Source organism: Rhinoderma darwinii, chromosome 1 (assembly GCF_050947455.1).
Source record: "Rhinoderma darwinii isolate aRhiDar2 chromosome 1, aRhiDar2.hap1, whole genome shotgun sequence".
NCBI classification, from domain to species: domain Eukaryota; kingdom Metazoa; phylum Chordata; class Amphibia; order Anura; family Rhinodermatidae; genus Rhinoderma; species Rhinoderma darwinii.
The window spans coordinates 375362653-375378509 of NC_134687.1; the positions used below are offsets into that span (position 1 = coordinate 375362653).

General features: G+C 43.2%; 1 protein-coding gene across 3 annotated transcripts in view; it reads left to right on the forward strand.

Annotated features, from left to right (window-relative positions):
• The window catches only part of GDA (guanine deaminase), a 65011-nt gene that overhangs the window by 30182 nt on the left and 18972 nt on the right, over positions 1-15857 (forward strand). For all 3 annotated transcript variants that reach the window (XM_075828088.1, XM_075828099.1, XM_075828095.1), the window contains one exon: positions 14106-14213. In XM_075828088.1, the coding sequence (XP_075684203.1) occupies positions 14106-14213 (108 nt within the window). The remainder of the gene's footprint in view (positions 1-14105; positions 14214-15857) is intronic.

Here is a 15857-nt window from a genome sequence, read left to right on the forward strand (position 1 = left end):
TGTGATCAAAAAGTCGCATGTGCCCCAAAATGGTACCAATAATAACTACAGCTCATCCCACAAAAAATACAGCCCTCATACCACTACGTCTATGAAAAAATAAAATTAGTTAAGGCTTCCATAAGTCAGGAAATAAAAAATATGCAGTTGTGCAGATCAGAGGGGAACATTTCGTCTGTTTCAAGAGGCGATTTATCGGGGCCCTAAAATTAGGGAACCAGGAAGGGGGGCCCAAACATATCTGCTAGAAGCGAGGGTGCCCATATTATACCAGGACAACACTTCCTAGCAAAATTCCCCAAACTGCAAAGGTGCAGAGTGTGGACCAAAAGGGGGAGAAGTAAAGACACTGTTTATCAGTGTGACACCGGCCTGTGTAGAAATTATTGCTTCACAGCGTAACACACATCTATGGATTATTTTATTGCTTACCCCATTATTATACCCCCTGACTATGCCCCTGATGTACAATGCCCAGCTTACATATGCCCTTTTAGCAATTTTTGGGATGTGTGTCTCCAGTGGCATAAGCTGGGCACGACATACTTGCCACTGAATTGGCAATTCTGGGGAAAAATTTTAATTTCTACTTTGCCCCATACGCAGCGCATTTATTTATGGAAAAGACCTGTGGGGTGAAAATGCTCACTACACCCCTTAATAAATGCCTTGAGGGGTCCAGTTTCTAAAATGGGGTCACTTCTGGGGGTTTCTTTTATTATTTCCCATCTGTGCCTCTGCAGTTGTGTGTAAATTCTGTGTAAATCGCCAAATTAGGCCTCAATTTCGCATGGTATTCTCTCACTCCTGAGCCCTGTCAAATGTCCAGGCAAAAGATTAGGGCCCCATGTAGGGTGATTCTAAAACTGGGAAACACTGCATAATAATTAGAGAGCTGTCTTGTTATGGTGGCACAAGCTGGGCACTACATATTGGTATATCTATTGAAAAATCCCATTTTTACTCTTCAATATCGAGTGCACACTAATTTATTCAAAACACCTGTGGGGTTAACATGCTCACTACACCCCTAGGTGACTACCTTGAGGGGTGAAGTTTCCAAATTGGGGGTCACTTTTGGGGGCTTCTACTGTTTTGGTCCCACAGGGGTTTTGCAAATACTACATAGCGACCAGAAACCAATCCAGCAAAATCTGTAGTCCGAAAGCCAAATGGCACTCCTTCCCTTCTGTGCCCTGCCGGGTGCCCAAAAATGAGTTTATAACCACATATGGGGTATTGCCATACACGGGAGAAATTACTTAACAAATGTTGGGGTTCTTTTTCTGCTTTATTTTTTGAGAAAAAGTTAAATTTTGCACTAAAGCTACGTCTTATTGGAAAAAAATTTAATTTTTATTTTCACTGCCCAATTCAAATAAAATCTATGAAACAGCTGTGGGGTCAAAATGCTCACTACACCCCCTAGATTAATTCCTCAAGGGGTGTAGTATCACAAATGGAGTCCCTTTTGGGTAGTTTCCACTGTACTAGTACCTTAGGGGCTTTGCAAAAGCGACATGGTGTCAAGAAACCAATCCAGCAAAATCTGTGCTCCAAAAGCCAAATGCCGCTCCTTCTCTTCTGAGCCCCGCCGTGTGCCCAAACAGCAGTTTATGATCACATATGGGTATTGCCGTACTCGGGAGAAGTTGCTTCACAAATGTTGGGGTTCTTTTTTTCCTTTATTTGTTCAGAAAATAAAAACTTTGAGCTAAAGCTACATCTTATTGAAGAAAAAGGATTGTTTTTATTTTCACTGCCCAATTCTAATAAATTCTATGAAACACCTGTGGGGTCAAAATGATCACTATACCCATAGATTAATTCTTCAAGGGGTGTAGTTTCCAAAATGGGGTAACTTTTTGTGCATTTTCATTGTTTTGTCCCCTCAGGGGCTCTGCAAATGTGACATGGCCTCCGCAAACCATTCCTGCTAAATTTGAGCTCCAAAAGCCAAATGGCGCTCTTTCCCTTCCCAGCCCTGCCGTGTGTCCAAACAGCCATTTATTACCACATGTGGGGTACTATTTTACTTGAGAGAAATTGCTTTACAAATTTTGCGTGCTTTTTCTCCTTTTGTCCTTGTGGAAATTAGAAAAAATTAGCTAAACCTACATTTTCTTTGAAAGAATGTAGATTTTCATTTTCACGGCCTACTTCCAATAATTTCTGCAAAAAACCTGCGGCGTCAAAATGCTCAATATACCCCTAGAGAATTTCCTCAAGGGGTGCAGTTTCCAAAATGGGGCCACTTGTGGGGGGGGGGGGGTTTCCGCTGTTTTGTCCTCTCAGGTGATTTGCAAATGCGACATGGCCTCCAAAAACCATTCCTGCTAAATTTGATCTCCAAAATCCAAATGCCGCTCTTTCCCTTCTAAGCCCTGCCGTGTGTGCAAACAGCCGTTTATGACCACATGTGGGGTATTGTTTTACTCGGGAGAAATTGCTCTACAAATGTTGTGGTGCTTTTTCTCCATTAGTCCTTTTGGAAATTAAAAAAAATTAGCTAAACCTACATTTTATTTGAAAGAATGTAGATTTTCATTTTCATGGCCTATTTCCAAAAATTTCTGCAAAAAAACTGTCCAGTAAAAATGCTTACTATACCCCTAAATAAATTCCTCGAGGGGTGTAGTTTCCCAAATGGGGTCACTTTTGGGGGGTTTCCACTGTTTTGGTACCACAAGAGCTCTTCAAAGCTGACATGGTGCCTAAAATATACTCTAATAGAAAGGAGTGTCCAAAATCCACTAGGTGCTCCTTTACTTCTGAGGTCTGTGTTTCAGTCCATAAGCACACTAGAGCCACATGTGGGATATTTCCTAAAACTGCAGAACCTGGGAAGTAAATATTGAGTTGCGTTTCTCTGGTAAAACTTTGTGTTACAAAAAAAATGCATTAAAAATGAATTTCTGTAACAACAAAAAATGAAATTTGTAAATTTCACCTCTAGTTTGGTTTAATTCCTGTGAAACGTCTAAAGGGTTAAGAAACTTTCTAAATGCTGTTTTGAATACTTTGAGGGGTGGAGTTTTTAAAATGGGGTGACTTTTTGGAGGTTTCTAATATATACGGCCCTAAAGACACTTCACAACTGAACTGGCCCCTGTAAAAATAGCCTTTTGAAATTTTCTTGAAAATGTGGGAAATTGCTGCTAAAGTTCTAAGCCTTGTATTGTCCTAGAAAAATAAAAGGGTGTTCAAAAAACGATGCAAATCTAAAGTAGACATATGGGGATGTTAATTAGCGACTATTATGTGTGGTATAAATGCCTGTCTTACAGATACATTTAAATTTAGAAAAATGCTAATTTTTGAAATTTTTCGCAAAATTTTGGTATTTTTCACATTTAAATACTGAATGTATTGAGCACATTTTGGCAGTAACATAAAGTCTAATGTGTCACGAGAAAACAATTTCAGAATCACTTGCGTAGGTGAAAGCATTCCAAAGTTATTACCACATAAAGGGAAACATGTCAGATTTGAAAAATGAGGCTCTGTCAGGAAGGTCAAAAGTGGCTAAAGAGGGAAGGGGTTAAACAAAAAGGATTGTCTAAAGCAGTCAACCCATTTAAACCCTTGGCGCTGCATCCAGTTTTTTACTTTCCAGTCAGAAACTCATATTTCAAATCTGACATTTGTCACTTTATGTGGTAATAACTTTAGAACACTTTCACTTCTCCAAGGAATTCTAAGATTGTTTTGTCGTGACACATTGTACTTTATGTTAGTGGTAAAATTTGGTCAATATATTCAGTATTTATTTGTGCAAAACAGCAAAATTTAGAGAAAATTTGCAAAAATTTGAATTTTTCTACATTTGAATGTATTTGCTTGTAAGACAGATAGTAATACCACATAAAATAGTTACTCTAGGATGTTAAAAGGCTTAAAACTTTAGCAGAACATTTTTCATATTTTAAGAAACCTATTTTTTTAGGGACCAATGTGTCATGCTTTCTGCTCCTGAAGCTAGACAGAAAGGCATGCAAGGGTTAAACCTTGGAGCTGTTTCTACTCAGCTGCTCTAGGCTCTTAGTCCATCATTTTTGTTCTATTTAAACCCTCCTGACTCTGGGCCTCTTGCCAGTTATTGTTTTTCTTACTCATTTGTTAGCTCAGTGCTTGTGAGTATTTCCCGTTATCCCTCTTTGCATTCTCCCTTATTGCTACTGTGTATGACTTGGTTTGACTTGACATTCCTTTGCCTTCTGGGTTGGTACCGCTGTGTAATATCCTGTGTATGACCTAGACTGCGTTGCTTTCTCTTTTGCCTGCTGACTGTGTACTACGTTACCGCTCTCTTGCGGACCTTGGCTAGTCTGACTTCTCTACCTGTCCGCTCCACCTGCCGGCAGCTGCATTGTAAAAGCAAGCTTGTAAAATAATAAAAGAAACCCCTGAGAAATTACCCCATTTTGGAAACAATACCCCTAAAGGCATTTATTATGGGGTGTAGTGAGTACACATTCAGAAAATAGTCTTCAGCACCGCTTGTGGTTTCTTCTGTGCAAAAGTGACTCCACGCTCCACCGTATCCCAGAAATCAAAGTCCAAGAAATGTGCCACTGCACCAAATTGTTAAATAATCCTCATGTTTATTCCATAAAAAAAAGGATTTTTGTACTTACCAGTAAAATTCCTCTCTCGATGAATTCACTGGGGGACACAGTGCCATGGGTATAGGCCACTGTCAATAGGAGACTGACACTAGGTAAATATAAAAAAATGTGTGGCTTCGTCCAGTGGGCTATACTCTCTGCTGGGCACTCTGCTCCTCCGTTTGTACCAAGAGCAGTAGGGGAGCAGAGAAGGATTATAATGAAAAAAGCAACCTCAAGAAGCCCAAGAAATATAACAATAAAGAAATAGGGCAGGATTTGTTTCCCCCAGTGAATTCAACGAGAAAGGGATTTTACTGGTAAGTACAAAAATCCTGTTTTCTCGTTAATGTATTCACTTGGGGATACAGTACCATGGGACGTCGTAAAGCAGTCCCTTAGGGTGGGAAAAAAGAATCATAGCCATGCAAGCAGCCTAAACCACGGCTGCTTGCAACACCATCTGACCAAAACTGGCATCGGCAGAAGTAAAAAAAATGGATCCAGTAAAACCTCAAAAAAGTATGTAACGAGGACCAGGTGGTGGCTTTAGAGACCTGAAGGGCAGAAGCCTGATGCCGCACCACCCAGGAGGCCCCAACTGCCCTAGTAGAATGAGTAGTGACCAGGAAGGGAGGTTCCCTACCCTTATCAGAGAAGACATTTTTAAAAGGACAACCGTATCCAGTTAGCAATGGTGGCCTCTGAAGGTCGACCACCCTTACAAGGACCCTCAGAAACAACAAATAGGGAGTCTGTCTTCCAGAAGGAATTCGTAGCTGCAATGTAAACCCGAAGGGCCCTAACATCCAAGCAATGTATGCCACATTCTCGTGGATGAGAAGGTTTAGGACAAAAAGAAGGGAGGACAATGTGTCCTCATGAAGAAAGAAGGAATAAACGTCCTTAGAAAGGAAGGATGTCACCTGACGTAGCACCAACTTGACCGTATGAAAACCCATAAAAGGAGGTTTGCAGGACAAAGCTGCCAGATGAAAAACTCTATGGATAGAGGTGATCACCACAAGGAAAACTACCTTCCAGGATAAGATCCTGAGAGAAACTTACTATAAATCTTCAAAGGATGCAAACTGGAGAGTGTCAAGGACCGGATTGAGGTCCCAAGGTTCCAAAGAAGACCGATAAGGAGGAGCACAATGTGCGACTCCCTGCAAAAAGTCTTAATTGGAGCACAGAAAGCCAAAATGTGTTGGAAAAGAATAGATAGGGCTAATATCTGCCCTTTTAGAGTAGCCAATCTAAGCCCCTGATCGAAACCGACCTGGAGGAAGGCCAGAATTTGCGGGATAGAAAAACGGAGAGGGTGGAATTGATGGGATTCACATCACCTAAAATAAGCTAACCAAGTATGGTGGTAAATCCTTTTGGATTGAGTGTTTCGGGCCTTAATCATGATCTGAATGACGGATCAGAGAGACATTTGTACTTCAAAACCACGGTTTCAACAGCCAAGCTGTCAAGTGCTGCAGAGGTAAAGCAGAGTGGAGCACTGGACCTTGGTAAAGGAGGTCGTGCTGCAGAAGAAGTGGCCACGGGGCATCTGCTAACAGGAACATGAGCTCCGCTTACCAAGCTCTGCAAATCCAGTCTGGGGCTACCAGAATGGCTGGAATTACTCTATCCTTGACCCTTTTCAGCACTCGAGGCAGGAGTGGAAGGGGAGAAAAAAGATAAAGGACATTGAAGGACAAGCAGGAGAGAACCAGAGAATTGGCTCCTAGGGCCCTGGGATCCCTGGTTCTGGTAACGTAGTCCAGGCACTTCTGATTGAGGTGAAAGGCGAAGAGATCCACATCTGGGAACCCCACCGAATCAAATGCGGTTGTAAAGGATCTGCCAGACACAGCTTCTGTGTTGATGCCCGTGGTTAATCAGTCTGCAACTGCTCCTAGGTCTGATAGAGTGACTCGATCTACTACCACTCAGGCTGGTAGGCTGAGGAGTGGGAGAACCTATCACAGCCTGGCCAGACGGTTCTAGCTCCCGCCCTCTGTCTATTTATACCTTCATTTCCTGCTTGTCTTTGCCTGTGATTCTTTCTTGTTTCCTGGCTCTGCTGCTCCTGCTATTTCTATTGACCTCTGCTTCATATCGACCCTGGCTTTACTGACTACGCTCCTGCTCTGTGTTTGGTACCTCGTACACTCCTGGTTTGACTCGGCTCGTTCACTACTCTTGTTGCTCACGGTGTTGCCGTGGACAACTGCCCCATTTGCCGTAGCTTCTGTGTACCCTTGTCTGTCGTGCACATATTGAGTGTAGGGACCTTCGCCCAGTTGTACGCCGTCGCCTAGGACGGGCCGTGCAAGTAGGCAGGGACTGAGTGGCGGGTAGATTAGGGCTCACCTGTCTGTCTCCCTACCCCGACATTATAGTACCTTTGGCAATGTAGACAGTAGCGGTGATTCAGGCTTAAGATAAGGCTCAGGCAGCAGACAGACACCCGGTAGGTGTAACACATCAGATGCAGCGGAAGACACAGCTCGACTTCAACTCTACACAGCACAGAGGCATGGTAGCACAGGATACAGGGTCAGGGCCATCAGAGGGTAAGTCAGAACGACGGGCCGCGGCCATAGACGTTACACCAGTGTAATGCTGAGACTATGCAAGATGTCCTGTTTGGAAGGTGCCTTCACCAGAATATTGTTCAAGTATTGGATGACCACTATTCCTCTGGATTTGAGGAGGGCCATGAGCACTGCCATGACCTTGCTAAACACCCTTGGAGCTGTGGCCAGCCCGAAGTGGAGGGCCACAAAAACTGGAAATGCTTGGAACCTACTCCAAAGCGCAGGAAAATCTGATGTACTTTTCATTGATGTCTATTGAGGATAGGAACTCATCGACCTACAAGGAAGTGATCACCAATCTCAGAGACCTTATACGAAAATCTTCGAATCTTTACATGTCGATTGAGACGTTTTAGATACAAAATGGATCGAAGAGATCCGTCTTTCTTTTGTACTGTGAAAAGGCTTGAATAAAACCCTTTGAACAGTTCTGGAGTCGGTACTGGGACAATTACTCCTTGATGGAGGAGGCTTTTAATGGCTTGAGAAAAATCTTGGGCCCTAGAGGGGCCCCGAGGGGACGAAGACTGGAAAAATCGCTCAGGAGGGCCAGAAGAAAACTCTATTTTGTAGCCTGTCGACACAACCTCCCGCAGCCAAGCGTCTTCGACGTTTTCAAGGCATGTCTCCTGGAAAGAGAGCAGCCGTCCCTCCACCCGAGGGAGCAGCACGGATGAGGGCAAATTTTCAGGCTGTGGAAGCCCGCTGTGCCGGAGCAGGTCTAGTGGGTCTGTTGCGGGGCTGCCAGGAGTTTCTAGACCGGAAGGAAGGTCTCTGCATTAGGAAGGGACGGGAGTCACGTGAGTTCTGCCTCTGACGTGGAGTCGAGTACTGAAATTAACAAAGCCACCTTTGTCTTCTGACTGGGGGAACTGAGCGTTGTCTTTGAGGACGTTGTGTAAGTAAAGTGCTCCTTCTTCCTGTAGCCTCAGAAATAAGTTGAACCAGGTCAGGACCCTAAAGGAGATCCTGGACACTAGGCTAAAACTGAGGAGCTGATTGCTCAGCAGAGGGTAAAGCCCACTGGGCAAAGCCACACATTTTTTTTTATATTTACCTAGTGCCAGCCTCCTAGAGACAGAGGCCTATACCCATGGTACTGTGTCCCCATAGTACTGTGTCCCCATGGCACTGTGTCGCCCAGTGAATACTTTAACGAGAAATTGCAAATACAGAGAAGGCAACGTTTTGGCCATACATTGGTCTCAAGTCCATATAACCCCACCACCAAAATTCATGTTGTAGATATAATCAATAATCAGTTACTTGAAAATGGCACAAACATAAGATAATTGAACAAACTTTGACATACTGTAAAGGATCTGCCAGGCACAACTTCTGTGTATACGCCCATGGGTAATCAGTCTGCACCTGGTTCTATGTCTCTGAGACTGACTCCATCTTCCACCACTCAGGATGGCAGGCTTAGGAGTGGGAGAGCCTATCGCAGCCTGGCCAGACGGAGCTAGTTAGAGATGCTTCCCTATCTAAGTACGGATAGGGAGAGAGCAGAGCTTTTGTCTGAAGGTTTTGGGTTCGGTTTCAGGATTCCTTCCCCTTCCCATGTGGTTCCCTTTTCGTTGCGTAATTTGCATTCGGCACTTCAATATCCTCGGGTTAGCCAAGGTGATTTTGCTAAGGATGATGTCAGGCCCTTTCCCGGTTATTCCCTTTCCTGATTTGGTGGTGTCATTGTTGGGTGTCGTGCCCAAGAAAGAGTCAAACAAATTTCAGCTAATTTACCACTTGTCGCATCCGCTGTGTTTGTCGGTTAATGATGAGATCGCTCCTGAACTTTGATCGGTGGTGTACACCTCCTTTGATGCGATGGTTGTGTGGGTGCGTTGTTACATCAGGGGAGTGCTATGGCTAAGACAGACATTGAGTTTGCTTTTCACCTCCTCCTGGTGCATCCTGACAGCCTGCGTTTGTTGGGGTATTATTGGGATGGAGCTTATTTCATGGACCGGTATCTCCAGATGGGCTGCTCGATTTTGTTCGCCTATTTTGTGGCTTTCAGCTCCTTCCTGGAATGGGTGATTTGCGATGTGGCGGGATTCACGTCAGTCAACCATTACTTGGATGATTTTTTATGAGTTGTCCCTGCAGGTTCCCCTGTTTGTTCCAGCCTGCTGTGTACAATTGAGAGGGTGGCTAGGCGTTTCGGTGTCCCGCTTGCTCCAGAAAAAACTGAGGGTCCCCAATCTTGCATTGTTTTCCTTGGAATCATGAATGATTCCGTCAGGATGGAATGCTGTCTTCCCGTTGATAAGTTGGAAGCCCTGCAGGTTGAGGTGGCGACCCGAGTGCGGCATTTATGGTTAATTGCTATTAGAGATCTTCAATCTCTTCTGGGCAAGCTTATTTTCGCGTATGCCCATGGGTAGCATGTTCTATTGAAGGTTGTCGGGGACTCCACAATATGTCGTATGTTTAAACAGGGAACATTTGGCAGAATTCCTGCGTATGTATAATGATAAAGTGGTTGACAGCTTTGACAGGGAGTTGTTTACTGATGCAGCCGGGAGAGTTGGGTTCGGTGCGTTGCGGTGCCAGCGAAGTGGGGGGAACTAGGCTTCATTCGGAGCATTGCTCTCTTGGAACTTTTTCCCATAGTGGTGGCGGTGGAGACTTGAGGTTATCGGTTCTAGTACAGAAAGCTTTGTTTTCAATGTTTCGGCATGTCAGGTAGTTTGTCTATTGCAGCGTTTGGTGTTACGCTGCTTTCTCATGAATGCGTGGATAATTGCGGTTCACGTACCTGTTGTGAAGGATTCAATCGGCGATGCTCTTTCTTGTTTCCAGTGGGATCAGCTTCGGCTATTGGCCCCGGAGACGGAATCGGAGGGGATCGACTGCCTCCGTCAGCTATGGAACCTGGTTTACGAGGAGCAGGAGACTTGATCTGGTCTTCTCCAATGCCTGGTGCTTAGTCTGCTTATGCTATGGCATGGAGAGACTGGGAAGTCTGGATGTCAGGGTTGTATGATGTTCGCCAGGATGGCGATCAAGTGGTAGCACTGCTCGGTTTTATGGGACAAGTTTTGATCACGGACTGGTCGGTCTCGAAGGTGAATTGGTTTGTGGCAGCTCTGGCATTCGGTTTTAAGACCAGAGGTCTTCAACATGTCACAAAAAAATGTCCTGATTGTCCGTGTAGAGGTAAGATTTTGCCAGACAAGCGTCCCTCTGTGTCTTTTTCTTTGTTGGAGCACTTGTGGGTTTGTCTATCGGCATTTGAGGTGTATTTGTTTCGGTTTGCATTTTCCTAGGCTCTTCGGGTGGAGTCCTTGGTGGCACCTAGCACAAGCAGGGCTGGGGGGTTGTTGGTTAAGGATGTATTGCTGCTGGAGGAGAGGGTGGAGTTTTGGATTCGGCGTTCCAAGACCGATCAGGAGATAGGTGTAGGCGGAAGTTGTTGGGGGTGGTTCCTGGGGTGCGGATGTGCCCGGTTGGTTGTTTGGCTGATTATCGCACGATTCGTCAGGGAGCTGCTGGTCCATTGTTGTGTCATGAGAATGGTTCTTTTTTATCTCGGTATCAATTTACCTGGGTTTGGACGTTCTGGGTTTGGACAGCTCTGGTTTCGCCCCCCATTCCTTTCATATTGGGGTCGCTACAGAAGCAGCTTCTTGGGGGCTCAGGCCAGAGGTAGTAAGGCGTATTGGTCGTTGGGAGTCCCATTTCAGTCTTATGTTCTCCCTCAATTCTTATGATGGTAAGAGTATGTGTTTCTTGTTTTATCTGTGAATTTGCTTGTGTCATTCCTCCCCTTTTTTCTTTTAGTTTTAGAACAAGCCTCTTGTTCGGTGTGGATTGTTGGGCATTCATACATGCACTGGGGGGGCGGCTAAAAGGGCTGATGTGCGCCCTGATGGGCAACTGCTGGGTTTCCTGCGGACGGTGGCTATCGTTCGCTGGTTTGGCCTTAGAGGTGTGGCCGGAACCGGGTTCTGCCTGAATTCCATTGTTATGCCCAGCTGGATAGAGCTCCGAATATTTTGGTGTTGGAAGTGGGTGGGAATGACCTAGGGTTTCGGCCTTTCCGAGAGCTTATTTGGGATATTAAGTATGATCTGCTCCGCCTATGGTCTAGTTTTCCTGGTGTTAGTTTGTCCGAGATTGTTCCCTGTAGAAGCTAAAGGAATGCTCGCATGAAAGTCAACCGGGCTGTGTCTGGATTTGTGGTTAGGAACGACTTGGCCGTGGGAACTTCTGGTTAGCGGATGGGGTTTACCTTAATGCGGTTGGCATTAATCTTTGGGCCTTAAGGATCCAGGAAGGAGTTGAACGGGCCTTTTTCGGGTCTCATACTTGAAGGTTTTCAAGGTATGTTCGTGTGGCGGGTTGGGGGTCCTAGGAGTTGGTAGTAAATTGGTGCGGGGGGTTCATCGTGGGTATGGTCCCTCCCAAAACGATGCAGTTATTCGGTGGTCTGGCTTAATTTTTGGCTTCTGCTAGCTGGTGACCTGCGGAGTGGTTACAGTTATGACAGTCATCTGCGGTTGATTACGGTGCCTTTGAGCCTGTTAGGAGATGGCTGCGGGAAAAATATATGTGTGCAGATTGGCGCCAGATTTGTAGCTCCAAGGACTCCCTTTTATCGTTGCAAAATGTTATAGATATATTTTTATGCAAATTATGCTTATTTATTGTATGTTTTGTTTAATAAAATAGCTGCTGTGGCCAATTTTATCCAACCCAATGTCTCTGTCTCTTTTATGGGATGTTGAGGGGGGAGTGAAATGGGTTAGTAGTGTAAGTCATTGGGAATATGGTACCTTAGGCTGTGCAGGATAGGGATGGAAAATGAGTCGTAGCAAGCTCTATAATCCCATAGTCAAGTAATGAGCAGGTAGTAATTCTTTGATTTTATTCTCCTGGATGTCACTCTTATTCCAAGTGTCAGAAAGGGGTGGAGTGAGCATTTAGACCTAACAGGTGTTTTTCCAGAAATTAATGCACAGTGGATGATGCAAAGTGAAAATTAACATTTTTCAAGTGATAAGCCATTTCAGTGCACAATATGCTGTGCCCAGCTTGTGCCTTTGGAGACATGTACCCCATAAATTGTTAAGCAAGTTCTCCTGGGTATGGCACACTGTAGGGCTCAGAAGGGAGGGAGCGCTTTTGGAATCGGGATTTTGCTTGGTAGTAATATTGTTTAACTTTATTCATCGGGTCAGTATGATTACAGCGATATCAAATTTCTATAGTTTTTTTTTATGTTTTCCTACAGGAAAGAATGTTTCCCCCTGGCCTGTACAGATGTTTTTTTCATCTCCGCCTTACTAGAGCTATAACTTTTTCAATGATGTTGAATGAGGGCTTGTTTTTTGCAGGACAAGCTATAGTTTTTATTGGTACCATTTTGGGACACGTGACTTTTTATTTCATTTTTTGGAAGAGGAGGTGACCAAAAAATAGCAATTCTGGAATTGTTTTTTATTCTTTTTTTTTTCAGTGTTTACTCTGCGCTATAAATAACATGTTAACTTTATTATGCGGGTAGAAAAATTTTGGCGATACCAGTTTTTTTTACAGTTCTTTTATGTATTTTCAGTTTTTTATGTAGAGCTTTTGCATAAAAAAAAAAAAATCACTTTTTTTAAAAAAAAACAACACATTTGTTTTCTGTGCCCCTATTTTTCAAGAGCCATAACTTTTCTATTTTTGCGTCGACTAAGCTGTGTGACAACTGTGTTTTTGCGGTTTGGCTGTAGTTTTGATTGGTACCATTTTTGGGTAAATGCTCACTTTTATTCCATTTTTTGGGAGACAAGATGCCCAAAAAAACCAAACAATTCTGGTGCTGTTTTTCATATAATTTTTTTTGCGATGTTCACCGTGTGGGATAAATAACATGATAGTTTTATTGTTCGGGTCGTTACAGACGCGGAAATACCAATTATGTATAGTTTTTTTTTCTTTTTCCGTTTTTACCAATAATAAAAGGATTATTATGGGGAAAAAAAGGAGATTTTTGGTTTCTTAACTTGAAACTTTTTTTTTTTGTACATTTTTTTTTACTTTTTCAAATTTTTATTTTTAGTCCCACTAAGGGACTTGAATGTCTGAACCCTTGATCGCTGTTATACTACAATGTGTGAAGACTGTCAGTTTTACACTGTAAGGCAGCCTATTAGGATATAATAGGCCTCCATACATGGCAGACCTGGAGGCCATCGTTAGCCATAGCAACCATCGACACCCTCGCATTGTAGGTGGGGCCGATGGGCTACAAGTCACTTAGATGCTGTGGTTGCTATTGATGGCAGTATCTTAGGGGTGAATCGGCCACTGCAGCAGAGTGTCAGCTGTAACATACAGCTGAAACCCGCTGGTGACGGCGCAGGTCAGTTTCTAAGTCCGCGCCATCACCGCAACGTAATTGTACTGCGGATTGCGGGAAACGATGTTTTGGAATCTAGTGTATGTGCCCCAGAGGTTGTAGCTACTCCGTAATGCTTGTTGTAAAATTGCAATCTTAATAATAAATGTAAATACCCAAATGTTTATTTTTTTTAAAATAAAGTGTCAACTTATTCAGAATTTTGGCTCTGGACGTCAATGATAGCGGAAAGTTACAATGACATACACCTACATACACACGGTCCCTACAGTTTTACATTATGAACCACTCACCATGTGACATTGTATGGTGCCTTCATACAGCACTGTACTCTCACCGAAGTATATTACTACCTCCATAATACGACCTCAGATGAAACATGCCACCATTTTTTTTTTATGGATTGCATTTGAATTTGTGTGAAAAATAACTCTGTGTCAAAGGAACAGTCACATGGTGATTAGGAGAAAAACTTTTATGATACCATCTTGTATATAAAAAGAACATTTAGCATACTTTTACTAATTAGTCAATTTTCAAATGTTCTTTCAGAGTCACATTAGTGAGTCCCCTGCAGAAATCAAAGAGGTCCGAAGACTGTTTCCTGATTACAATAATTATACTGAAGTATATGATAGAAATAAACTTCTGACAAACAAGGTGCGCTGAAATATTGTCTTCTAGAATTTCTTGTCTGCTGTTCTAACTGCCCATCAACTCTTAAAGGTGTTGTCTAGGATTAGAAAAACTTGGATGCTTTCTTACAAAAACTGGGGGCTGAGCTACAATATCACACAAAACCTGTGGACATGTGTGGTGATGTTTTTGTGAGAAAGCAGCCATGTTTTTCTAATCCTGGAAAACCCCTTTAACCTAATTTTTGCCCAAATAGCAATATAATATTTGATAGGAATGATATGAAAATACTGTAATAAGCTAATTAAACTATGGTCCCTTGCTAATTGTCTATTTTATTTTAGAATGTATCAGTACTCACTGATAACCAGGGTTGCCAACCTCCACTTCAGTAGTTTCTGGACAACAGAGCTAAAAATCACGGACAGCCCAACATTTTTACGGACCCATTACAAAATCAAGAGTTAATGATAAAGAGCATAAGTAACACTTTTTATAAGTGATTACACGAGTGGGATAGTAAAGATGAGTACGGGCACAACACATGTTGAATTAAAAAACAATTAAAGTAATACAATTGAGATAATAATAAAATTATAATATCTGTCCAGTTTTGAACCAGGTAACCTTCATAAGTAAGGTAAACATGCTAACCACTACACAGCAAATCCTATGTTGCTCAGTGGTGATTGATATGTTATGTAAACTTGACAACTAGTACAGGGCAGTCAGGCACTCTAGTAGTCTCCCGCCGGCTGGCGCCAGAGAGAGACAGTCAGATACTCGCTCAGTCAGTCATAGTGTCGGTCGGTGGAGTTTGCTGCATGTCAGGGACCGCCAGGGGCACACTGCACTGCTGGCTGCTGCCTGTGCTGTGACTGGAGTGGGACTTACTAATCACAGTCCCGCTTGTAGCTTTCCCACTTAGCTCGGGAAAGCTGCAAGCAGGGCTGTGATTGGTGAGTCTGTGTCACTCACTCCAGCACTGCCCGATCCCCCAGCACTGTCTGCCTGGTGACTGGTCTCAGTCAATCGTGACATGAGGTCAGGTGACTGGTCCCCACCTGAAATCAGTCAGAGACAGAGTCTTCCTCCTTGTTCTTTTAACTGTGCAAGTGCAAATGTAGATTTTGGCACATGCGCAATGCAAAGTTTCAGCGGGGATTCGGGGAAGGGAAAAAATCCCAGACAGTGTTTTATTTCTGCCGGGCACTACGGACAGCAGAAAAAAAAACACCTAAATCACGTAAATTTATGGACGGTTGGCAACCCTGCTGATAGCATAAAGCAACTAGACAACATAAAAAGAATGAAAACTGATCAAAAAATGTCTTTACCACAAAGAGGCATACTGTGTAGAAACAAAACTGTGATAAAATCCACGTGTGACAAAATTAATGTGTGAAAATTAATGCTATAAAACAACAGGACAAATGCGCCACTAATTCGTGCCTTTTTTTAAGCTTAGGCTAAAAAGTTGTTTACAATTTGACCACGCCACTCTTTTGTTGCCTGTTTTCTTTTTTGGAATGGGAATTCAAACATCAAAAATGTTGCCACAAAAATTTTGTGCAATTTTAGACATTAATTTTTAAGGCTATGTTCACACCTGAGTTGTGCTGTTCCATTGTTCAGCTCCGTCAGAGGAGCAGAACAATGGAATAATGG